Consider the following 25,391-nt stretch of genomic DNA (forward strand, 5'->3'; position numbering starts at 1 on the left):
TATATAAGCACAGAAGATTTGTCACCTGTTGTCGTGTTGCACTGTGAAAATTAGGATTCGTTAATCTGGACATTCCTCCCCTCCCCCCCGCCCCTTCCCCCCCCCCCCCCCCCCGCCCCTTCCCCCCCCCCCAATTAAATCCTTGTGTTGATCCTGTAATGTGCCTTTCTCATATTGATGGGGGCAATCCTGAGCTCTGAGGTGAACATCGGCGATTTTCCTGTTTAAAGTCATATTGTGCAGTTCTTTGTCAATACTTGAAGGTATCCCCTGTAATTTCATCTTGTCATTGATCCTGTTACATGGTTTACCACATTGATGGGGCAATCCTGTGAACAGCATGGTAGCAAACCTTTGCTTGTTATCCTGATGAATTCAGGGCCATCCATTTACAATTATGGTTAAAATGAGTAGCACACTGCAGGGTAGTGAGCAAGTTGTTTAATGTGGGTAGGGCCCTATGAATCCTCACAGCAGGTAAAGAAAACCCCCCTGGAACTTATGGGCTCCAATATTTTTTTGTATTTCACTTGTTTTGGGGTTTTGATCTCGGATTAACTCCTATTATGGTACAGACAGACTATATACCCTGGGGAAAAAATGTTGCATTGTATCGTTGGCACCTCCAAGTGGCTGAGGAAAGCGTCCTATGGTGCACCCCCAAGTGTGGCATGAAAATCCTTGGATGACCCTTTGTCAGACTTCTGGTCTGACAAAGGGTCATCTAGACTCGAAACATTGGCTCTATTCTCTCCCCACAGATGCTGACAAACACAAGAAGGATGCTTTCAGGTGATTTAATCAACTTTAAAATGGTACAACTTTTATATTTTAACTGCTTAAAACAAATGATGGTTGTTTCAGACTGGAATTTAACTTCTCAATTAAATGGCAGTCTTCTCTATCTGCTAACAAAATGATAGAATTACATTTACACTACAATGCTGCTGGGATACCACATGCTTAACCACTCTCTTAACCATTATCAATGTCTTTCGCACACAGATCCAGGTATCTCTGCTCCTGAACCCCTTTAGAAATATTCATTCTACTAAAATGACATGTTCCTCAACTAAAGGATAAACTTTGTTCTGATCTTCACCAGAGTCTGGTTGTGTGATGGAGAGTACGTACCCATCTCAAGATACTCATCAAAGAGCCCCTCACATTCCAGGAGATTGTTATCCTTCTCCCAGGGCTGTTGAACTGGAACGGACTTCTCTTTGTCTTTGCCCTTCAGCTGGCGCTTCTGCCACCAAAATTTCACCTTCCTGTCCAATAATTAACACAATAATATTCAAAGGAGAGCAGTGAGTTAAAGCTAGCTCAAAGTCACATCTTTGCAGGCATTTCTGCTGGTGTGGCTATAGCCAACATCAACATGCTGGGATGCTGTTATTTTTAAAAATCTTTTCACTATTAGAGTTGTAGAAACCCTACAGTGCAGAAGAAAGCCGTTTGGCCCATCATGCCTGTACCAACAACAATGCCACCCCAGGCCCTATCCCCACAACTCCACACATTTACCCTGCTAATCCACTTAACCTACACATACTGAGACACTAAGGGTCAATTTAACATGGCCAATCAACCTAACCCGCAAATCTTTGGACTGTGGGAGGAAATCGGAGCACCCGGAGGAAACCCACACAGACATGGGGAGAATGTGCAAACTCCACCCAGACAGTGACCCAAGCCGGGAATCGAATCCTGGTCTCTGGAGTTGTGAGGCAGCAGTGCTAACCACTGTACCACCGTGCTGCCCAGCATTTATTGTGCATCCAGCATTCATTGCCCATCCCTAATTGCTCTTCAGAAGGTGGTGGTGAGCCACGTTCTCAAACCACTGTAATCCATGTGGTGTAGGTACACCCACAGTGCTCTTAGGGAGGGAGTTCCAGGATTGCATTTGAATGAAGACAAAGCGATATAGTTCCAAGTCAGGATGTTGTGTGAGTTGAAGGGACACTTGCAGGTGGTGGTGCTCCCATGAATCTGCTGCTCTTGTCCTTCTGGGTGGTAGAGGTTGTGAGTTTGGAAGGTGCTGGCGAAGGCACCTTGATGAGTTTCTGCAGTGCATCTTGTAGATGGTACACATGGCTGCCACTGTGCATTGCTGGTGGAGGGAGTAAACATTTACTGTGATGAATGGGGTACCAATCAAGCTTTGCCCTGGATGGTGTCAAGTTTCTCGAGTGTTGTTGGAGCTGCACCCATCTAGGCGGTTGGACAGTGTTCCATTTAGGCCTTTCGAACACTAGAAACTCCCAGTCAAGACAGCAATGATGCATTTTGCCAGATGGCAATGCCTAATGGTGTCCCTAAGGTGTATGGTCAAAGCCCATTAATGGTGTGGCCAGGGTAGATAGTCAATGCTCAAAGATGCACCGAGCATACATTGGCAATGTCCATGAAAGATGCACCACAATGATGCTTGAAAGGTTAATGTGTTGGAAAAGTCAGCAGACAGTGTGGGATAAATCTTTGCTAAATGCATCTTCCATTCTTCAGTTCAAAGCATTGTGAAAGTCTATCAGTTCCAATGGCTGCCTTTGGAAGGTGGTCAACTCCTGTTCAGATTAAATGGTAATGTTGCCATAATCTACCCTGTGGTTCTCCATTCTGGTGCACTACTGGCTCCATCTAGTTTGCAGCTGGTGCTGCCTTTGGGACCATTGAGATACCGATGGCATCACACAAGAGGGAACAGACGTTTGGTCTGATACTCTGCCAGGTTTTGATTGAATGGCTGCTATACCGGGGAAGAATCGAGGGGACACAAGATGTTTCCCTGAATTTGGAGGGTAAATGGGTGGATCGGGGGGGCCATGGTGGGAGTTATGAGGGTTGATGGGAGAATTTGTTTCAGGCGCTTGGCAGCATGTCTGAGGGGATCTTGTAGCTTTGCCCTCTGGAGTGAGGCTTATAAGTGGCCTAGAGAGAGAGCGAGGGCAGAATGGGAGGAAAGCATGATAATTCAAATCCACAAAAAAGAATGATTCACAGCCAATTAATATTTCATTCCTGAGAGAGGCGGAAACTTCAGGAAGAGATGACCTGTTGGTCTTGCATAGAATTTACAACACAGAAACAGACCATTCAGCCCAGCTGGTCTATACTAGTGCTTATGCATCACCCAAATTTCCTATCCTTGTTTGAATTATTATTTGACTAGCTGACCTCTCCATTCTTATTCACATACTCACGGGATGATAAACTCCTGTACATTGTTGATGATTTGCTTTCCGACCATGATGATAAGCAGTTCCTGAGCCAGTTCAATCAGACAGCCGCCATTTCCGCACTGCAAAAAGAATATAGACACACATTATCTGGTTGACAAGTCATTGGAAAGCTACGAACAGCCATCAAACAGTAGAGAGGATTGTACCGTGAAAACGCTTAATGGGCTAACCATACCTTGATCAGACAGAAGTGCTGTCCTTTCCACAGAGAGGGGCAACATGACTTTGTTAAAGGTAAGTCACATCTACCTAATCTAGTGATATTTTTTCGAGAAGGTCACTAATAAATATAGGTGAAGAGAGTGTCTATGGATGTTGCTTACATGGGCATCCAGAAGGCATTTAATAAAGTTTGACACAAAAGATATCGTTAAAATGTGAATGGACTGGATTGGAGGTAGACTTTTGATGGATTGGAAACTATTTGGGAAGATAGGAGGCAGAGACTGGAGATAAATTGATCTTCTTGACTGACAGAACGGGCTCAAGGGGTTGAATGCCCTCCTCCTCTTCCTGTGTTCACATCAACAATCTACTTTTGCCAAGTTCCCAGTCTCAGCTACGTTGATGGAAAAGATGCAATGTGGAGATCAGGTCCAGATCAAACAGCAGGGTGGAAACAAGTTGTGTTGAAGACATCGATGACTGTTAAGTGTAAAACACAGGAAGAGACCGGGATCCCAAGGGATTTGTTCGAGACACTTAACGTTTCACTGTATTTAACAATGGGTAGAATCCAGAAAGGGAGAACAGTCGATCCAAGTTTGCAAGTGACATTAAATTAGTGGGGGGGACAGGTAAGTAGTCCATGGGAGCAGGAAGTTACAAGGGGACAAAACAGATTTAATAAGAGAGCAAAACTGTGGCAGATGGAGTTCACTGAAACAAGTTTGAAGCCATTAGCTGAAGATAGCTAAATCCATGTATTCTCTGACAGATTCAAAATCAAACAAGAAAGCGAAGGAAATGGCCATCATCTCAAGAAGATTGAAGGAGAGGCAGCCATGTTTCAGTTGTATAGAACCTTAGTTAGTCCCCCATTTGGAATACAGCTTTTGGTGCTGCACTTAAGAAAGAATATCTCTCTGCTCATTGCCCTGTCCCCACCAGCTCCATGCACCCAACCCAGGGACCAAGGATGACTTGAGTTTGATGGGATTGGAGATGGATGATCACTATGCGGTCTCTGCTACATGTGGGCAAGTGTTGCTTGAGGGGTTGGGCCAATGGGTTGTTTGGAGGCTTGTGCGCTCCTTCCGATGCCTCGACTTCACCTCTGAACATTCCTGAGGAGATGTCTCGATGTGTTTGATACCTTCCCAAATGATCCTTCTGCCTTTTGATCAGTCATAGGCCAGGGTTTTCCATGAGTTGACGGGAATGTTTGATACTATGAGGACAGCCCTAAAGACTTTCGGCTGTCCTCCGGGGAGTCTCCAGCCATGACTGAATTCCAGCTGGAGCAGTTAGGTCAGAAAGGATGTTGGAACCTTAAAGGAACTAGGACACAGGTACATCAGACTGATACCGAAGATTAAAGGATTAAATTGCAAGGCCTAGATGCATAAACCTGGTTTGTATCCCCTTAGGTGTGGAAGATTGAGGGGTGATCTGATTCAGGGTTTGATAAGAGTAGAATGAGAGAAACCTATGGTGGAGGAATCAAAAACAAGGCAAAACAACGTTAAAATTGGAGCAAGACTATTCAGGAGTGAAATTAGGAAGCAGTTTTTTCCACCAAAGGATGAGTAAAAATCTAGGACTGTCTGCCGCACAAGACCATGGCTAATTGGAGTGTTCAAGATCAGCAGATCATTGTTAGGTAAGATTTTTTTTCCTATATTTGTTTAAGAGACATTGGTATCACTGGCTAGGCCAACAAATATTGCCCATCCTTAATTACCCTTGAGGTGGTGATGGTGGGGCGCCATCTTGAACTGCTGCAGTTCATGAGGTTCAGGTACACCCACAGTGCTGTTAGGGAGGGATTTCCACGATTTTGACCCAACGACAGTGAAGGAATAGCGATATAGTTTCAAGTCAGGATTGAGAGTGGCTTGGAGAGGAACCACCAGATGGTGGTGTTTCCATGTATCTGCTGCACATGTCTTTCTAGATAGTAGTAGTCGTGAGTTTGGTAGGTACTGTCTAAGGTGTCTTGGTGAGTTCCTGCTGTGTATCTTGTAGATGGTACACACTGCTGCCACTGTTCATCAGTGGTGGAGGGAGTGAATGTTTGTGGAAAGAGTAGCAAACTAGCAGGCTGCTTTGTCCTGGATGGTGAACTACTTGGGTGTTGTTGGAACTGCACTCATCCAGGAAAGTGGAGAGTATTCCATCACACTCCTGACTTATACCTTGCAGATGGTGGACAGGCTTTGGGGAGTTGGGAGGTGAGTTACTCACCACAGGATTCCTAATCCTTGAACTGTTCTTGTAACCACAGTATTTATATGGCTGATCCAGTTCAGTTTTTGTCCAATGGTAATTCCAGGGTGTTGATAGTGGGGAATTCAGCAATGGTAATGCCATTGAATGTCAAGGGACGATGGTTAGATTCTCTCTTGTTGGAGGTGGTCATTGCCTGGCACTAATGTGTGGCACGAATGTTACTTTCCACTTGTCTGCCTAAGGGTGTCAGGTAATAGAGTAAAGACCGGCAAATGGAATTAAGGTACTGGTCAGCCATGACCTTCTTGAAAGATGGAACAGGTCTGAAAGGCTGAATGACCTCTTCCTATTGCTAGGCTCAATCAACAATCCATACATGCCAAACTCCCAGTCTCCAGAGTGCTGATAGGGCTTAGATGCAATGCAGAGATCAGGTCCAGATCAAATAGAGATAGAAGGAAGAGGAGAGTCTTGACTGTCCAATGTAAAATGGACTGCTGAACTAACATAATACCCATCTCCAATCTGATTGTTGCAGTAAATCACAGTTCAGAATGGGCAGGTACGTTAGACAAGACATTGGCCAAGAACTTCCAATTTCTGATGGTTGTATCTCAGATGATGTGCTGGGGACCCCCCCCAGAAATCCCAGGACACTAACAATGTGGGAATTGCCCAAGAAGTTTGGACTTCTGATGAGCAATTCCCTGTGCCTGGAACCTTCAGAAACTCCAATTTAAAACTGAAGATTTTGGATGGTTCTGACTTACTTCCCAGAATAGTTACCAAGGGAAAATTAGTAGGATTGAAATGAGTTCTAACTCCTGGATAAGTTGAGTACTGACTCCCCCTACATTCCCCATCCTGACTACACACCCAGACCACACAACTAATCTCCCAAAACCCGACTAAAACCCCATCTCTCAACTACCCTCTTGACCCCTTGACTAACCTTCGTGAAGCCCCCCCCACCTCCCTCGATTTTCCACGACACTCACCAACTATCCCCCACCCAGCCAACCACCCCCACCCCTCTTGATTATCCCAACTCCTGACCTCCCTTGCCACATTCCCAACTACGTTCTAAAACAATCCACCCCTGACTACACCCCCAACCCCAATGCCTCCTCCATTACCCCGCACCCCACACCATAAATACACTCCAACCGACCCCCTTGACCAACCTACACTCCTCCCCCCCACCTCATCCACACTATCCTCTCTCTGTAGCTTGTCAAAGTGGGTGGGACATTTGAACTCACCAGAAGATAGCAGCTAATGCCATAGAGAGGGGCCATGGCTTCGTTTCCTTGGATGATCCTGCATTACAAGGGAAGGAGTCCACAAGCAAGAAGGCTCCTTATTTCTCAGGAGGCCTGGTTTGGAAGCCCGGGCAAGAAATGTGGAGCTTCAGTTCACGGTAAGTAAATTGCAGCAGAGTGGTGATCCTCGGAAGATTCAGCCCAATATTATATTGGGAAATACAGATATATTAGAGCATTAAAAAGACTTTGGTTGGAGAAAATAAGGAGAAACTCATTCCAAGGGCCGGTAACTAGAGGGCACAGATTTAAAATAACTGGTCAATGAACATAGCGGGGAGATGAGGAGAAACAAATACCTGTTTAAAACTCGTTAAACCTCTAACTTTTTCCAGTTCTGATGACAGGTCACAAACATTAACCCTTGTTTCTCTCTGCACAGATGCTGACAGACCTGCTGAGTATTCCTGGCATTTCCTGACTTTATATTCTATATTATCTGAGGAGACACTTTTTAAGCAGTGAGCTATGATCCGGAATGTGCTGCCTGAGAGGGTGATGGAAGCGGATTCAACAGGAACTTTCCAAAGGGAATTCCATAACATCTTGAAAAGAAAAGTCATAGGACTATGGAAGAAGAGAGTTGGCTGTTTCAAAGAGCCAGCACAAACATATTGGGCGGGATTTTACGACCTCACTTGGGCGAGACCAGAAATTCCCGCCCGAGGCCAACAGAGATTTCTGTTGTCGGACCCTCGCCTGTGTCGATTCCATGGTGGGCGAGGTGGTAGAGTTCCAGCCAATGGGTCAAATGGCCTCTTTCTGCACTATAAAGTGTGAAGTGTTATAAGATGTGCCAACAATATACAGCAGCGCTCCGAAAGCTTATGGTATTTGCTACCAAATAAACCTGTTGGACTTTAACCTGGTGTTGTGAGACTTCTTACTGTGTAACAATATACAATGCAGGGTGTAAAATTAGCATAGGGGGAGTTAGAAAACCACAGACTTTTCCAATGTCGAGAGATTGTGAAGGTAAAGATATGTTGGTATCCTTACCAAAATTAGCAATGGAGAAGCCCACAGAGCCCACACACTGTAGTAGCGTGGCCCTAACAAGCTGAAGATCAAAATCGTCGCGGTCCGCAGTGTCCAGCTAGAAGAGGAGGAAACTGGAGGATTGAGAGTAAGAAGAGGTAAGGCACACTCACTTCACAATGCCTATGATAGGAAAGATCAAGCCATTCGACCCAGAGTTCGATGGCTGGGAACAAAATATAGAAAGGCTGCGATGTTACTTTGCTGCAAATGAAATAACTGTGGAAGACAAGAGGCAGGTTATTTTATTAATAGTCTGTGACTCATAGACTTACAGCTTAGTGAGAACACTAACATTGCCAGATGGTCATTGGACCAGATTGTGGAGCTGGTCAAAAATCACTTTAACCTTCCGCCCTCCATCAATTTGTTAAGATACAAATTTCATACAGCAATCTGTGAGCCAGGGGAGACTGTTTCAGGTTTCCTGGCAAGACTTAGGGGATTGGCAGAACACTGCAAATTTGGCCCAGCATTAGCTGAGATGTTAAGGGACAGAATGGTCTGTGGTATAAACAGCTTAATATTTCAGAAAATGTTACTGGAGGAGACCAAAATCACCTTTGAAAAATCTGTGGAGCTGGCCCAGGTGACTGAATGTGCGGAGCAGGGAGTAACTGAGTTGCAAGGTTTGCAAGGAGTGCCGAATGAGGTAAATCATCTGTGGCGGGAAATGGCTGTGGTGCAAAACAGTCCAGGAGTGGATGCAGCAGTGCCCGGTAGCAGAAACACAACAGTGAGGCTGAAATGTGTTTTCGATGTGGGGGTGAACACTCCTAAGAAGTCTGTCAATTCAAGAACTATGTGGGCTTCAAATGTAACAAGAAATGTCACTTAAGGTCACAGTGCAGAGCAAATCAATCAGGACGGTCAGTGCAAAGAAAAAGCCAGTGACTACTAGCTTAACTCCTAGAAACAGTTGGATGAGGAGCCCGGCAAGGGCTCTGAGTCATTCTCCCTAAACCAGGTCCAGCTAAACAAAGTGCCCCCAATAGAGATAACTTTGCAAGTAAATGGCAATGGATACAGCGACGGCCACAGTCACAGGGGAACAGGCATTTTGTTATCTGCAAAAGGGACTCCAACAATTAAGGCCAAGTGAGTCAGGTGCCATGTTGTCCACATATACCGGAGATACACTGCAGTCTTTAGGTGCAGCAACCAACAGTGGCATTTCAGAACCAGGCAGCGAGGCTGCCGGTCTTGGTAATCAAGAGTCACAGACCTTGTTTATTGGGATGTTATTGGTTAAAATAGATATGGTTAAACTGGCTGGAAATTTTAAACCTCCTGGATAAATACTCAGAGGTCTTCAGAGTCGAAATAGGATGTATATGGGGAGCTCAAGCCAAAATTTATCTGGATCAAGAAGCAATGCCCAAATTTTTTTCCTTAAGTCCTTCATCACAAGGTGGAAATCAAACTCAGGAGGCTGGAAGATTTGGGCATTATAAAGGGTGTATCATTCTCCGAATGGGCTCCACCCATAGTCCACATTTTAAATCTGGATCAGACGGTAAGAATTCATGGTAATTACAAATTAACTGTCACTATAGGAGCACAGATAGACAGGTACTCCACACAGAATTGAAGATCTCTATACTAAGCTAGCAGGAGGTTTAAAGTATACTAAATTGGACCTCAGCCATGACTACCAGCAGCTGGAATTGGACGAGGACTTGCAAAGTAGGTTACAATCAACACTCACAAGGGGTTCTATCAATATATCAGATTGCCTTTTGGAGCCTCATCACCCTTTGCCATTTTTCAGTGTATGATGGAAAGCCTTTTGCAAGGCATCCCCAGTGTAGTGGTTTATTTGGATGATGTTCTGATCACTGGTACCTCACCTGAAGAACACAGATCCAATTTAGAAGGAGTATTGAGACATTTCAAGGAAGCAGGGGTTAGGCTGAAGTGGGAAAACGTACATTTTAATCGGAAGAAGTTACCTATTTAGGATTCAGGGTCGATTTGAAGAGTCTACATCCTCTGGGAGAAAAGGTAAAAGCCCATCAAGGAGGTCACATAGCCAAAAGATATATCCAATCTGAAATCACTTCTGGGCATGTTCAACTGCTAAGGCAGATTTTAAAAAAATGTTGCTACCATTTTAGCCCCACTTCATCTGTTAAAAAAAAAGATCGAAATGGGGAGAAGAACAGAAGGAAACCTGTGCAAAAGTTAAACAGGCTCTGCAGTCATCTGCCTTGTTAGTGCAGTTTGACCCAAACAAACTTTAATGGTAACCTACAATGCTGCACAGTATGGAGTGGGAGCTGTTTTGTCCCACCGGATATCAGATGATGCAGAAAAGACAATTGCTTTCGCTTCCGGAATGTTGTCTGACGGGGAGAAGAAATATTCCCAAATAGACAAGGAAAGTTTGGCCGTCATCTACACAGTCAAAAAGTTCCATAGTATATTTATGGCCAACATTTTACAACAGTCTCAGACCACAAGCCATTGTTAGGTCCATTCAGAGGAGATAAGCCAGTGCCTCCAATCACCCCTGCAAGCATTCAGAGTTGGGCTCTTTAGTTAGCAGCCTACAATTATTCTTTTGAGCATCACCCCGGGACACAGATATCACGGACTCACTGAGTCGATTATCATTGCCACAAACAGCAGCATCACCACCGGTTCCTCAAGAGATTATACTGGTCCTGCATTTGGTAGACACCTTGCCAGTTTTGGCAAAAAACCAAGTTGTGGACTGGCGAAGGTAAAAAAGATGCGCATGTAAGGGTGACACTATGAGAAGTCACAATTGTTAAAACCCCACCAAAGTAGAAAGTCAGAAATAATCTATGAAGACGGAGTGTTACTGTGGGGGTCCAGAGTTATAGTCCCAGCCCAAAGTAGATGACTCCTGTTACAAGAATTGCATGAATCTCATCCAGATCGAAGTCGAGTGAAGGCCCTAGCCAGGAGTTCTGTGTGGTGGCCTGGCATTTGCAAAGAAATAGAAAGGATGGTTAGTCAATTCCCCAGTTGCGAAGCTGAACAGACTTTACTACCACCAGAAAATTTGCATCCTTGGGAGTGGCCGGGCCGTCCATGGGCAAAGTTACACATAGATTTTACTGGGCCATTTATGGCTCATATGTTTCTTATACTAGTGAACGCAGACTCCAAGTGGTTAGATGTGCAAGTGATGAAGTCAACAACAGCCACACCATTGACAAGTTAAGGAAGATATTCGCTATCCATGGCATTCCAGAAGTGGTGGTGTTGGACAATAGCACATCATTCATGGAGGAAGAATTCAAGTCCAATGGCATTCGTTATGTGAGGACAGCATCTTACCACCTGGCATCAAATGGGCTGGCAGAACGTGCGGTACAAAGATTTAAGTAATCAATGAAAAAAAACAGGTGAACAGACCCCTTCCGTTACGTATAGCTGGTTTTCTATTATCATGTAACATCACCCCAGACATGACCACAGGGGTCACACCAGCCAAGTTACCGATGCAACATTGGTTACAAACAAGATTGGACATAATATTCCCAAATTTGGTGGGGAGGGTGGAGGCTAGGCAAGCCTCCCAGAAAGTAATTCACATTGCGGGAAGGAAAAACAAAGTGTTTAAAGTGGGGGATGCCGTCCTGGTTAGAAACTTTGCAGAAAGCATGTAAAATAGTGGAGCGAACAGGGCCGGCCTCCTACGTCATGGAGGTACATGGCTGCAGGCTTAGGAAACACGTGGACCACCTGAGGAGGAGAACAGTAATGGACACAGGGAATCGATCCCCAGGTGATCCCTGCAGTTAGTCGGAGAATGCCAGATCTGGCTACTGGAATTTCAGTGGAGAATGTGGGGCCTGAGCAACCCATGGGAGAGAAGACGGTGGAGCCTGAAGCTGCTGAAGAGCCACTGGATCCAGGATTAATGAGCCTGCCATTCTCATCTGTCCAGTCTGGCCCTTTTCAGTGGCAGGCTCATCTGCATTTACTGAGGCGCTCTAACAGACTAAACCTTTGACCAGTTTTCCAGAGGTTTTTCTGGATACCCTTTTTGTGTAAGAGCCTGTGATGTGCCAATTAATGTTGTTCTTTGTTTCTCCTTTGGAATGTTTTGGATTTTGGGGCGGGGGCGGGGGGGGGGGGGGGGGGGGGGGGAGGAGTGTAGTAGCGAGGCCCTTTAAGGAAGGTTGTGTTCTGAGGACCACGTGACCGGGAGGACCCTATGGATCGCTCCGGCGGGAAGCTGAGCCAATCGGCAGGAGGGCACAGACCACGGGTCGAGGAGGGGCTGGCAGTTGGAGCCCGGAAGTCCAGAGGAGCAGTCACACTTCTTCATACCTTGTTTGTCCTGTATCTAAATACTCTGTTGGCAATAAAGCCTTTTAGTTTCAAACATCATCAAGTTGCTCTCGATCTATTACATGCTTCATCATGCTTTACAATGTGTTGACAACCCCTGGGAAGTGAATAGGTTTCAAGTGTAGTGAGGATGAACAATGAAGAAAAACGAGAGTAACTCATACTGTGCCCTCTGCAGAGAAGTTCAGGGATATATCAAATACTCAATGGTACAAAATAAATGTGGAGTATTGTGGTAAACCACTGTTAGCTGTTATCTGTTGTGGTTAACCACTGTTAGTTAGTATCTGTTATTATCTGTATATGTGGCACATCCCTGCCGGCTCCGCCCAAGACTCCTCCCCCTGGTCCGGGTATAAAGGCGATGGCTCCTCCCCCTAGCCTTTAGTACGGACCAGATCTCCGACAGGGATGGCTCCAAGTTCTTGTTAATAAAAGCCTATTTGTTCTTACATACAAACTAGTCTTTGCTTGATTGATGGTGCATCAAGTATTACCCCCAACACCAAGTATGACAGTAATACAAGAGGCTGTTAGTTTAAATTAGTGAAAATAAAATGAGCGCATATTAAAACATTGTATGTGTTCAAAATGTGGTTCATATTTGATTTAATCCAGCCCGTATGGTATCAGACATTAAGAAACAAAAGATCCTCAAAGTGCATTTGGATACCAAACTATTTTCCCTGGAACATTAAAAGGACCAAGTGCTAGATGCAGTGGCTCGACAGGCAAGGGTCAGAGGGCGCTGAGGGTCAGAGGAGTGGGAGCATTGATAGATTGAAGAGCCTTTATTATGGGAGCATCACTGGCTAGGCCAGCATTTATTGCCCATCCCTAACTGCTCTTCAGAAGGTGGCGGTGAGCTTCTTTCTTGAACTGCTGCAGACTGTGGGGTGTAGGTACAGCCAGATTGCTGTTCGGGAGGGAGTTCCAGGATGTTGACCTAGCGATAGTGAAGGAACGACGATATATTTCCAAGTCAGGATGGTGAGTGGCTTGGAGGGAAACTTGCAGGTGCTGGTGTTCCCAGGCATCTGCTATCCTTGTCCTTCCAGGTGGTAAAGGTTGTGGGTTTGGAAGATTAATGTTACAGATGAGTTAAGAATCTGCAAACACATCAGCATCATTAATATTTTTGATCCGCAGTCAAACTGCAAAAGGATTTCACAGAATTCAGAAAACAAAATAGGTTTTATGTGAAATTTTGCAATGGGCTGCTGGTAGAGAGTGACAGACAAAGGCAATGCAACACTGAGGCTGCTTACAGTGAATAAAAAATAAATATTTCAAACTGTATATCTTCTTACTTAAGCAATGCCCAGTTCCCGAAAAGGGCAGAAGATTGGTCTTCTAAAGAAACTATTAAAAAAGGTAATTGACTAAAGAACTCCCCTTTTATTTTAGACTCTTAACAGAGACTGGAGTTATAGTGGGGCACAATTTTGCCTGGGCAGCAATGACAATTGCTCCAAATCCCAGGATCCCAAATCCCAGCATTCCATATCAGGCAGCCTCATCTGTCAAGGGGCAATTGAGGTGTCCACCCACAAGGGCACTAGAAACCCAAAACTGCCATGGAGGGAAAGAGCCAGAAGGTCTGACACCCACAAGTCAGGAGGCAATGGGCACAACAGAAAGAACAAATGGTTTCTCAGGCTTTTGCCTGGTTTTACACTGAAATCTACACATGATCATAATAGGCATGGGATCCATTGGGCCGAAGAAAGGCCAGCTGGGCTGGATTCCCGGGATATCACAGAATGATCCCAGACATTCCTCCCAAATTGTGCTTGGCACATGTCGAGGGCACGGATGTGGCAGGACCACCCGGGCCCGTATTTCCCACGCTCGGCTGTATGGCCTGGAAACCTGTTGGATTGTTCTGTGCCCTCTCCGCCTGCCCCATTGGGATCACACCATATTCCTGCCTTGCCCATCTCCTGGAATCGTGATTCAGTTGAACGGACGCCCTGGACGTGAACTGCTGTGATTTCTGTAAAGTGTTGTTCACTGATACCTACACCCTCGTTTCTGATTCCAAAGAACGAGCCATAACGTCCAGGGTAACCAACAAACCTGAGGAACACAGCAGAACAGAAACAGGTTCAGCAATCGGGCAAGGAGTGTGGAAATCAAACAGAACTGAGAATCCAGAGATTCTGGAGCAAGGACACCCTTTGGATTTTACTACCTCCACATTCAACCCACAAAAAATTAACATATACGTCTCTCTAGTCGTTGTTAAAATAAGGCGACGGCAACAGATACACTAAAACAGAAAAGTAGACATCTCTGCACTTTGTGGCAGTTATCATTGATGAAGTATCAGAAAGGGCAGTATGGTCGATGTGTATATGGACTTTCAAAACCTTTTGACAAAGTACCGCCTAACAGACCTGCTGACAAAATTATAGGCCATTGGCGTTCAAGGGACAAAAAACAGAAAATGCAGGAAAATCTCAGCAGGTCTGACAGCATCTGTGGGGTGAGAATAGAGCTAATGTTTCGAGTCTGGATGACCCTTCATCAGAGCTGATACAAGGGGTACAAGGGATGGTGGCTGCGTAGGACAGAGCGCAGAGAGCAATGGTAAATGTTGGTTTTCAGTGTTTCAGATTGCAGAAGAGACACAATTGATCCTGCCTCCAGCACCACCACTCTGTGGCAGTGTGTTGTACATCCTAACCACTCGCTCTGTGGCAGTGTGTTGTACATCCTAACCACTCGCTCTGTGGCAGTGTGTTGTACATCCTAACCACTCGCTCTGTGGCAGTGTGTTGTACATCCTAACCACTCGCTCTGTGGCAGTGTGTTGTACATCCTAACCACTCGCTCTGTACAAAATGCTTTTCCTCATGTTGGTATTGCTTCTTTCACCAATCACCATGAATTGGTGTCCTCTTGTTTTTGATCCTTAAACCAATGGGAACAGTTTCTCTCTCTGCTCTGTCCAGGCTCCTCATGGTCCTAAACATTGTTGGAAGGCAGTGCCAGAACTTTAATGGAAACAGGTTCCATAGCGACATTCAAAAGTGGAAGTACTTGAAGGGAAATATTCTACAAGGCTGTGCGGAAAGAGCAAGGAAGTGGGACTAATTGGATAGCTCTTAAAGAGACAGTACAGGCACAATGGCCTCTTTCTGTGCTGTTTGGTTCTATGATTCTACCTGCTTCACTCTTCTGATGCTTTGCACTCAAGGACCGAAGAAATCTGGTCCTTCCAATGCAAGTTTCATAAAGTTTCACAAAGAGGGCTGAAACTGTGAGGTTTGATTATCAATGATGAGCCTCACTAGGCACAAGCTTGGTTGAAGGAGTGGGAGCCAACCTAACTGCGGAATGTGTCCTCCTTATTGTTTTACAGAATCTATAACATAAACAGGCCATTTGTCTGTGCTCACATCAGCCTCCAACCACACTGTTTCATTACACCTGGTCAAATCTCAGTCAGAACCCGGAACTATATCCCAGCAAAGGTCGGCATATTTGGGAGGAGAGAATACAGAGAAAAGCCCAAAGCAACTTGACACCAATTCACCTGAACAGGGAAATTGCTGCTTACCGGCCTTTGAAGAAAGCAATGTAGATTGGCGAGGAATAGAAGTTGGTGAACTGGAAAACAAACACCTTGAAGATAAAGGCGTTTTCGTACTTTGACTGAGTCCTGTGCATTTCTGGAACAGATGAAACAAAGAGATGAAAAAATATGTATTTCCTGCTTATCAGACTCACTTCTCCAGCTCTCTCTCGCATAACCCAACCCCAGGGGACCCAGTTACTCAGGATCACAGTCTCCTCAATGTCCAACATTCCTACAACTGCAGTTAGGTGGCACAGTGGTTAGCACTGCTGCCTCACAACATCAGGGACCCTAGTTTGTTACCCGGCCTGGGTCACTGTCTGTGTGGAGTTTGCACGCTCTCCCCGTGTTGGCGTGGGTTTCCTCCGGGTGCTCCGATTTCCTCCCACAGTCTGAAAGACGTGCTGGTTAGGTGCATTGACCACGTTAAATTCTCCCTCAGTGTACCCGAACAGGCATCGGAATGTGGCGACTAGGGGATTTTCACAACAACTTCATTGCAGTGTTAATGTAAGCCTACTTGTGACAATAATAAATAAACTTAAAACTTAGAAAGGGCAGCCATGTGGGGTTTAAGTGGCTATTCATAAGCTCATAAGATAGAGGAGCAGAATTAGGCCATTTGGCCCATCGAGTCTGCTCCGCCAATTGATCATGGCTGATATGCTCCTCATCCCCATTTTCCTGCCTTCTCCCCATAACCCTTCAACCCATTACCAATTAAAAATCTGTCTAACTCCTCCTTAAACTTACTCACTGTCCCAGCATCCACCGCACTTTGGTGAAGTGAATTCCACAGATTCACAACAACTGTTTTAAATTTGCTACCCCTTGTCCTAAGACTATATGACCTCTCATCCTAGAATGCCCCACAAGAGGAAGCATCCGCTCCACATCTACTTTATCCATACCTTTTATCATCTTGTATACCTCATTTTGATCTCCCCTCATTCTTCTAAATTCCAGAGAGTATAGCCCTAAACTGTTCAATCTCTCTTCATACGACAAACCCCTCATCTCTGGAATCAATCTAGTGAACCTCCTCTGAACTGCCTCCAATGCCATTACATATTTCCTCAAATAAGGGGTCCAAAACTGTGCACAATACTCCAGGTGCGGCCTCTCCAATGCCTTGTATAGTTGCAACAATACTTCCTTATCTTTATATTCTGCTCCTTTCGCTATAAATGCAATATTCCATTCACATTCTTTATTATCTGCTGTACCGGCATGCTAGTTTTCTGTGACTCATGAATGAGGACACCCAGATCCCTCTGCACCGGAGCACCCCGAAGTCTCTCCCCATTTAGATAATGAGTTGTCTTCCCATTTTTCCGACCAAGGTGCATGACCTCACACTTATCCACATTAAACTCCATCTGCCACATTTTGACCCACTTGCCTAACCTATTTATATCCATTTGTAAGGTTCTTATTTTCTCATTGCAACTTACTGTCCCGCCTATTTTTGTGTCAAGGGCAAATTTGTCTATAGAGCCTTCTATCCCTGTATCCATGTCATTAATATAGATTGTAAATAGCTGGGACCCAAGGACCGAACCCTGTGGCACTCCAATAGTTACTTCTTGCCATCCAGAAAAAAAAACATTATCCCGATTCTCTGTCTTCTGTCCATCAGCCAGTCACCTATCCAAGCTAATAAATTACTCCTTATCTCATGTGATCTAACCTTGTGAATTAACCTTTTGTGCGGCACCTTATCAAATGCCTTCTGGAAGTCCAGATATACTTCATCTATAAGATTCCCATTATCCATTTTGCTTGTTACATCCTCGAAGAACTCTGGCAAATTAGTCAAACATGATTTGACTTTCATAAGACGATGCTGACTCTGTTGGATAGCATTTTGATTTCCAAATGTCCTGATATTGCTTCCTTGATAATTGATTCTAAGACTTTTCCAACAACAGAAGTTAAATTAACTGATCTGTAATTTCCCACATTTTGCCTCCCTCCCTTTTTGAATGAGGGCATTACATTAGCATTTTTGCAATCCATTGAAATCTTTCCTGTGTCCAGGGAATTTTGGAATATTATAACCAATGGATCCATTATCTTCGCTGTCACTTCCTTTAATACCCTAGGATGTAGGCCATCAGGGCCGGGGAACCTATCTGCCCTTAATCCCAATATTTGCTGAGTATCTTTTCCCTAACAATGTTGATTGTTCTAAATTCTACCCTTTCTATTACCTCTGACTTGCCCATTCCTATCGGAATAATACTAGTATCCTCCACCATGAAAACTGAGGAACATTTTGAGTTAGCATCTGTGCCATTTCAGTGGTCCCCACTATTAACTCTCTGGTTTCATCTTCCAAGGGACCAACATTTACCCTAGCGACTCTCTTCCCTTTTATATACCTATAGAAGCTTTTGCTATCCTTCTCGATATTTTGCACGAGTTTTCTTTTGTAATTTACCTTAGCTCTTTCTATTACTTTTTAAATATCCTATGTTTATGTTTGAAAGATTCCCAATCTTCCAGCCTGCCATTGGCCTTCGCAATATGGTATATCTTAGTTTTTGTCTTTATACTGTCCTTGACCTCCTTGTTTAGCCATGGATGTTTTTTACCCCCCTTACCATCTTTCCTCCTCTCTGGGATATATTGAGTATCTCCTTAAACAACTGTCACTGCTCATCCGCTGTCCGACCTTTTAGCCTTCCTGCTCACTCTACTCGGGCCAAATCTGTCCTCCTGCCGATGTAATTTCCTTTGTTTAATTCCAGAACGCTAGTGTGGGCCTCCACTTTCTCACCCCCAAACTGAATTTTGAATTTTGACTATTAAGTTGTTGTTTAGTCCAGAGAAAAGTTCTCTTGCAAGAATTGCTTCACATGGAGTATAGTTGGCAGCCAATCTGACTGTTAGAGATTTGCTTTTTCAGAATTATTGACCCCACTCCATTACTTTTTTGTATCATGAAGGATATGACAAGATGATGGTTTTAATAAGTTCATCCTTGGAAAAAAAACAAAGTGTTTGGGTTTTATGGACCTTCTCTTATTCTTCAAGAATCAAGGGAAGGCCATCCTCCTTTCCAGTTATCTTCACCATCCAGAAGATATAGCAATGATCCAACCGAGCATAAAGCTCTGGTCATAAAGAACAAAGAACAATACAGCACAGGAACAGGCCCTTCGGCTCTCCAAGCCCGCGCCGCTCCCCGGTCCAGGATTGAATCCTGAATCCAGGATCCCCGCCCAATTTTCCAGCCTATCTACATGCTAATATCCTATCCACCGAGCTGTCCCTCACAGCTACGATGCTTTGTTCATCACAACCTATTAACTCACCCCCACCCCCCCATTCCAGACCATGTGATCTCCAGGGAGAGGCGAAAACCCAGAGTGAAAACCCCAGGGCCAATATGGGGAAAAAAAAATCTGGGAAATTCCTCTCCGACCCCCTGAGGCGATCGAAACGAGTCCAGGAGATCACACTGGCCCTGATCAGAAAATGCTTCCCAACCCTATACATTTCCACTTCTGCTTTACGAACACCATCTGAATTCCCTGCCCCCGAGACAGGTTCCCAACTATCCGCAGTCTCGCTCTGTACTGGCACCAGCAAGATGATCATAGAACGAAGCCTTGAAATGAGAAACAAAGAACAATTAGCCCGCGCCACTCCCTGGTCCAAACTAGACCACTCTTTTGTATCCCTCCATTCCCACTCCGTTCATATAGCTGTCTAGATAAGTCTTAAACGTTCCCAGTGTGTCCGCCTCCACCACCTTGCCCGGCAACACATTCCAGGTCCCCACGACCCTCTATGTAAAATATGTCCTTCTGATATCTGTGTTAAACCTCCCCCCCTTCACCTTGAACCTATGACCCCTCGTGAACGTCACCACCGACCTGGGGAAAAGCTTCCCACCGTTCACCCTATCTATGCTTTTCATAATTTTATACACCTCTATTAAGTCTCCCCTCATCCTCCGTCTTTCCAAGGAGAACAACCCCAGTTTCCCCAATCTCTCCTCATAACCAAGCCCCTCCATACCAGGCAACATCCTGGTAAACCTCCTCTGTACTCTCTCCAAAGCCTCCACATCCTTCTGGTAGTGTGGCGACCAGAACTGGACGCAGTATTCCAAATGCGGCCGAACCAACGTTCTATACATCTGCAACATCAGACCCCAACTTTTATACTCTATGCCCCGTCCTATAAAGGCAAGCATGCCATATGCCTTCTTCACCACCTTCTCCACCTGTGACGTCACCTTCAAAGATCTGTGGACTTGCACACCCAGGTCCCTCTGCGTCTCTACACCCTTTATGGTTCTTCCATTTATCGTGTAGCTCCTCCCTACATTATTCCCACCAAAATGTCCCATTTGGAGCACTGCGTTCAATTCTGGGCATAGAAAGACATAGAAGACTTCAAATCTGAAAACATGCGACGAGACCATAGTAGAAAAGGACGCACACAGCCTTCCGCAGGGTGTGCAGTTTGGAGTGACAAGCTATGGTCATCTGATTGACCTGGAGAGTCAATATCATAGTTCCTCACTCTATGTCAATCAGCTATGTACATCAAGATGGAGCTTACCCCATTTAGTTAGGAGATGGGCTAGTGATGTATAAACCCGGGCCATGAGGAGAATCAGTAGGAGGTTAACTAACGATCCCGTTAAACTGGCAATCCTTGGAGCCTGGAGAGAACAAAATACAATATAGATTAGATAAAAACTACACACCAGAAAGAGATACTATGTAACCCACACTTACCCGGATACAAGGAGATATCGATTTAAAGTATCGAAAGTTATGATTCCAAAATAAATGGAGACCTCATTCTTCCCCAAGTGGCCCTCGGTTGACGCTTCCCCTGTGGGTCCTGCTTCCTTGCTCCCCCATTATCCCTTGATCCAGGCTCTGCCCATGCTCTGTCCGACTGTCACTTTAAATGTCAATATGACTGGAGCAATTTCTTGCATTCTGAATCCAATAGATCTCAGAAGGCAGCAAAACAGGCATCAGACGATGCCCCACGAACCGAAATCATCACACCCAGCGAGCTCCTGAAAGGAAATACTGGAAAGGTGCAAGAATGGGTGCGCGCAAGAGTGGGCGCCCACTCTTGCACCTTTACGAGGGGGGGGGAGCGCGTGCGGGGAAGGGGGCGTGCACGGGGGGACAGAGTGCATGCAGGGGGCGGGGCACAGCAGGGGGCGGGGTGTCTGCAGGGGGGCGTGGCATGCACAGGGGGTTGGGGTGCGCGGGGCAAGCAGGGGACGCGTGGGCGGTGCGCAGGGGAGGCGTGCAGGGGCATGTGCAGGGAGGCACGCACAGATGGTGCACAGGGGGGGCCCCATTTGCGGGGAGGGCCCTTCCGAGGGGAGGGGCCCGTCCGAGGGGAGGGGCCCGTCCGAGGGGAGGGAGGGGCCCGTCCGAGGGGAGGGGCCCGTCCGAGGGGAGGGAGGGGCCCGTCCGAGGGGAGGGGCCCGTCCGAGGGGAGGGGCCCATCTGAGGGCAGGGCCCCGTCTGAGGGGAGGGGCCCCATCTGAGGGGATGGGCCGTCTGAGGGGGAGGCCTAGTCTGAGGGGAGGGGCCCCATCTGAGGGGGGGGCCCCGTCTGACGGGAGGGGCCCCGTCTGAGGGGAGGGGCCCCGTCTGAGGGGACGGGCCCCGTCTGAGGGAGGGTGCCCCCGTCTGAGGGGGGCCCATCTGAGGGAGGGGTACACCTGAGGGGGGGGGCCCACCTGAGGGGGGGGCCCACCTGCGGGGGGGCCCACCTGAGGGGGGGGCCCACCTGAGGGGGGGGCCCACCTGAGGGGGGGGCCCATCTGAGGGGGGGGGGCCCATCTGAGGGAGGGCTCATCTGAGGTGGGGAGCCCATCTGAGGGGGGGAGAGCCCATCTGAGGGGGGGAGAGCCCATCTGAGGGGGGGGAGCCCATCTGAGGGGGGGGAGCCCATCTGAGGGGGGGGAGCCCATCTGAGGGGGGGGAGCCCATCTGAGGGGGGGGCCCATCTCGGGGGGGGGCCATCTGAGGGCAGGGCCCATCTGAGGGGGGGGCATCTGAGGGGGGGCCCATCTGAGGGGGGGCCCATCTGAGGGCGGGGCCCATCTGAGGGGGGGGGCATCTGAGGGGGGGCCCATCTGAGGGGGGGCCCATCTGATGTGGGGGCCCGCCATTAGGGAACTCATCAGCTGTGCCTGAAGCCCAGATGCCAGTGACCCTTGCTGGTATCAGTAGGCAGGTGGTGACAATGTCACTGATGTCCGTGGGGGGCGGTCTGCCAGCTCAGTAGAAGATTGTGGCGGGAATGATCATTGGAGGTGAAAAACTGGGCATGAACCTGATCTTTCACCTCTCCTAGCCGAAAGTCGGGATAACAAGGTCGTAAGATCGCGGCCATAGTATCTTTTTGTGAAGGTTCTGCCCATCGTTTGCACACATACATTCAAAGTAACACACAACAGATTTATTGAAAGAGATGTTCTCTGCACAGAACAGAAAATGAAACTATGCAGTAGCCTGTGAAACACTTTAATGAGATCACCATCAAATCATGTGATCAGCTCCTAAAGCAATCATACAACTATTTAAATATATAACAGCACTTAAGGAAAAGTAACTTGCAGGGCTCCAGGATTATAGCTGAGGAACAGGACTGACTAAACCAGAGAGCCAGCATGGACTCAGTGGGTGAAATGGCCTGTTTCTATCACATCATGTTTCAAATACTCTCTGACACCATGATATTAAAGCAAGGTTTCCAGCTGCACCCTCACGTGGTTATAAAAGAAAAGCAGCAGGGTAGTTTACTGGCCAAAATATTCTCTCAACCAACACCTGAAGCAGATTATCTGGTCATTGCTGTGGGAGCTTGCTGTGCATAAATTGGCTGTTGCGTCACACCAACGCCTACACTTCTGAAACGTGCTCCATTGGCCATCTAATGCTTTGGGAGTGTCCTGGGGATGTTACAGGTGCTACAGAAATGCAGGTTCACGCCTTATCTCTATACATTATCACTGGAGAGTGAATGACTCACTGTTGCCATGGCGAAGACGTTTCCAGTCTTATATATGAGGATGCTAATTATGGCTCGGTACAGAATGATAGACATTAGGAAGATGACCACCACTGCAACCTGTAGAAAGACATCAGAGTCAGCATATGGTGGTGAGTGATACCCAAAGCCAGTTAGTCAGCAAAACACACAACGGTTTATTAATTGTACTATTTAAACACATGTATTTCCCTTAATTTTCATATATATATATATATGTGTATATATATGTATGTACACACACAGAAATTCTTCAGTAATTCATTTTCATACATATATTACATTTGGCATTTATAGCTGAAGAAATAGAGCATAAAAATAAGAAAGTGTTGCTGAAACTATACAAGGGTGAGATTGCACCCAGAGTACTGTGTATAGTTTTTGTCCCCTTATTTAAGGAAGGATGTAGTGGCATTAGAGACAGTTCAGAGGAGGTTCACTAGATTGATTCCAGAGATGAGGGGTTTCTCTTATGAAGGGAATAGGAAATTTAGGCAGAGGGGTCAATAATCAGTGGGCATAGATTTGTGGGAAGGACCAGAAGATTGAGAGAGAATTTGAGGAAAACCTTTTTTCACCCAGAGGGTGGTGGGAATCGAACTCACTGCCTGAGAGGATGGTAGAGGCAGGAACACTCACAACATTTAAAAAGTATTGAGATGAGCCGTCAAAATGCTGTAGCAGACACAGCTATAGACTAAATGCTGGAAAATGGGATTAGAATAGATAGGTGCTTGATGGCCAGCGCAGACATAATGGACCAAAGGGCCTCTTCCTGTGCTGTAAAATTCCATTCTCCAGAGTTTAGAAGGATGAGGGGAGATCCAGTTGAGATATGTAAGTTGATAAATGGAATTGACAAAGTAGACATAGGGAGGATGTTTCCTCTTGTGGGACAATCTCGAATGAGGGGGTCATAGTTTTAGGATAAGGGCTAGTAGATTTAAAACAGAGATGAGTACAAACTACGGGGGCAATTCTCTGACCTTGACGTGTCTGGCCCAGATTGCCCTGATCCCAGAGAATAGCTTGTGAGCCTAAAAAAAATCAGTTTTGCGCCTGGCACCAAACAATCTGCAATCTTCCCAGCCCCTTTCTAATGGCGGATCTGGGCATGAGGCCAATTAGCATATTTAAAGTAGTATTTAAATATATATAGCCCGTTCAACTCCCAGCGCATGGAATTCTCCAGCATGGCGCAATAGCGGCGAGAATCACTACTGGTCTCCACTAGCAGAGAACTATCATGATGGTCACAAGGTGGTCAGGGCGGGCGGTGCCCAGTGGGCAGTTCCCACCGGACACCCTGACAGTGTGTTGGGGCAGTGCCAAGGGGGTGGGCCTGAGTGGGGGCTATGACAGGGACGGGGGGGCTATGCAGGGGGGGGGGTCATGCAGGGATGTATCATGTTGGGGGTCATGATGGGGGGGACATGTTGGGTGTCAGGCAGGGGGAACCCATCCGGAGTACCCTAATGCCAGTGACCCATGTTGGGGATGGGGTGGGGGCACATACGGCCGATGAATGGGGGAATGTCCCGATGTCTGTGGGGAGGAGGGGGTCTCCCAATGCACTGTGAGTTTGGGTGCCCTTACAAAATGGCTCTGAAGCCAGGCTCACCAGTGTGTTTAAGCCCTGCGCGTACCAGCAACTCACCTCTCTCCAAAAAAGTGACTGAGTGAGAGAGGATTGCAATGCGGAACGTGCCTGAGAGACCGGCATGAATCACTCTGTTATTCTCATTTATTGTCTACTGAAGCTTCATTCTTGGCAGGTTTGGTCAGTGGTAGTTTGCTGTTGCCTTCCACTGTTAGGAGCGGGATGAGGAAGCAGGTCCCAAGTCCACTCTAGTCAGAATGGGAATCGAACTTGCGCTGTTGGCATTATTGTGAACCACACGCTGCAGCTCCTCAGATACGGAAGCAGTCCATGCCCACAACCCGCAAAAGGTAGATAACATTCCAGCTTCAGCTGCTAAGTGGTAGGAGTGGGAAATGAATACTGGCCCAGCCAGCAAAGCTCGCATCCCACAGATGAATATAAAGAACAGTGGTTACTGCCACTGCAGTGTCATGATCACCCCCGCCCCAGATGGCCTCCTGTCTCCAGAGAGAAGCAGCATGGTAGACAGTGTAAAGCGGCATCCAGCAGAGTGACTGCTCCCAACACACAGCTGTTGAAGGAAGCCTAGGAAAGATGTGGCAGTTTTACCCATGTAGGTGTTATGTCCTTGCACATTTAAGTTTTTGAAAATGGTCCAAACACTTTTTCTTTTAAGGACTGGGAATTACCAATTTGCTTTCTTTTCCTTTTCTGTAAATGTGAACTTGATGAATTAATACAACGAAAATCCCTTTTAACCAAACCACCAGTTCTTAAAACACCAAAACACCTGAGGTGTATAGAATCATGAGGGACGTAGACAGGAAGGAAAT

At 46.4% G+C, this 25,391-nt stretch overlaps 1 protein-coding gene across 2 annotated transcripts in view; it reads right to left on the minus strand.

Annotated features, from left to right (window-relative positions):
* The window catches only part of LOC144491410 (anoctamin-7-like), a 138,392-nt gene that overhangs the window by 37,194 nt on the left and 75,807 nt on the right, over positions 1-25,391 (minus strand). For both annotated transcript variants that reach the window (XM_078209198.1, XM_078209199.1), the window contains 6 exons: positions 22,938-23,036; positions 20,487-20,589; positions 15,891-16,002; positions 14,350-14,404; positions 3,207-3,304; positions 1,135-1,271 (listed from right to left, as the gene is read on the minus strand). In XM_078209198.1, coding sequence (XP_078065324.1) covers positions 1,135-1,271; positions 3,207-3,304; positions 14,350-14,404; positions 15,891-16,002; positions 20,487-20,589; positions 22,938-23,036 — 604 coding nt within the window. The remainder of the gene's footprint in view (positions 1-1,134; positions 1,272-3,206; positions 3,305-14,349; positions 14,405-15,890; positions 16,003-20,486; positions 20,590-22,937; positions 23,037-25,391) is intronic.

The sequence above is a fragment of the Mustelus asterias genome, chromosome 3, assembly GCF_964213995.1.
Source record: "Mustelus asterias chromosome 3, sMusAst1.hap1.1, whole genome shotgun sequence".
In the NCBI taxonomy this organism is placed as follows: domain Eukaryota; kingdom Metazoa; phylum Chordata; class Chondrichthyes; order Carcharhiniformes; family Triakidae; genus Mustelus; species Mustelus asterias.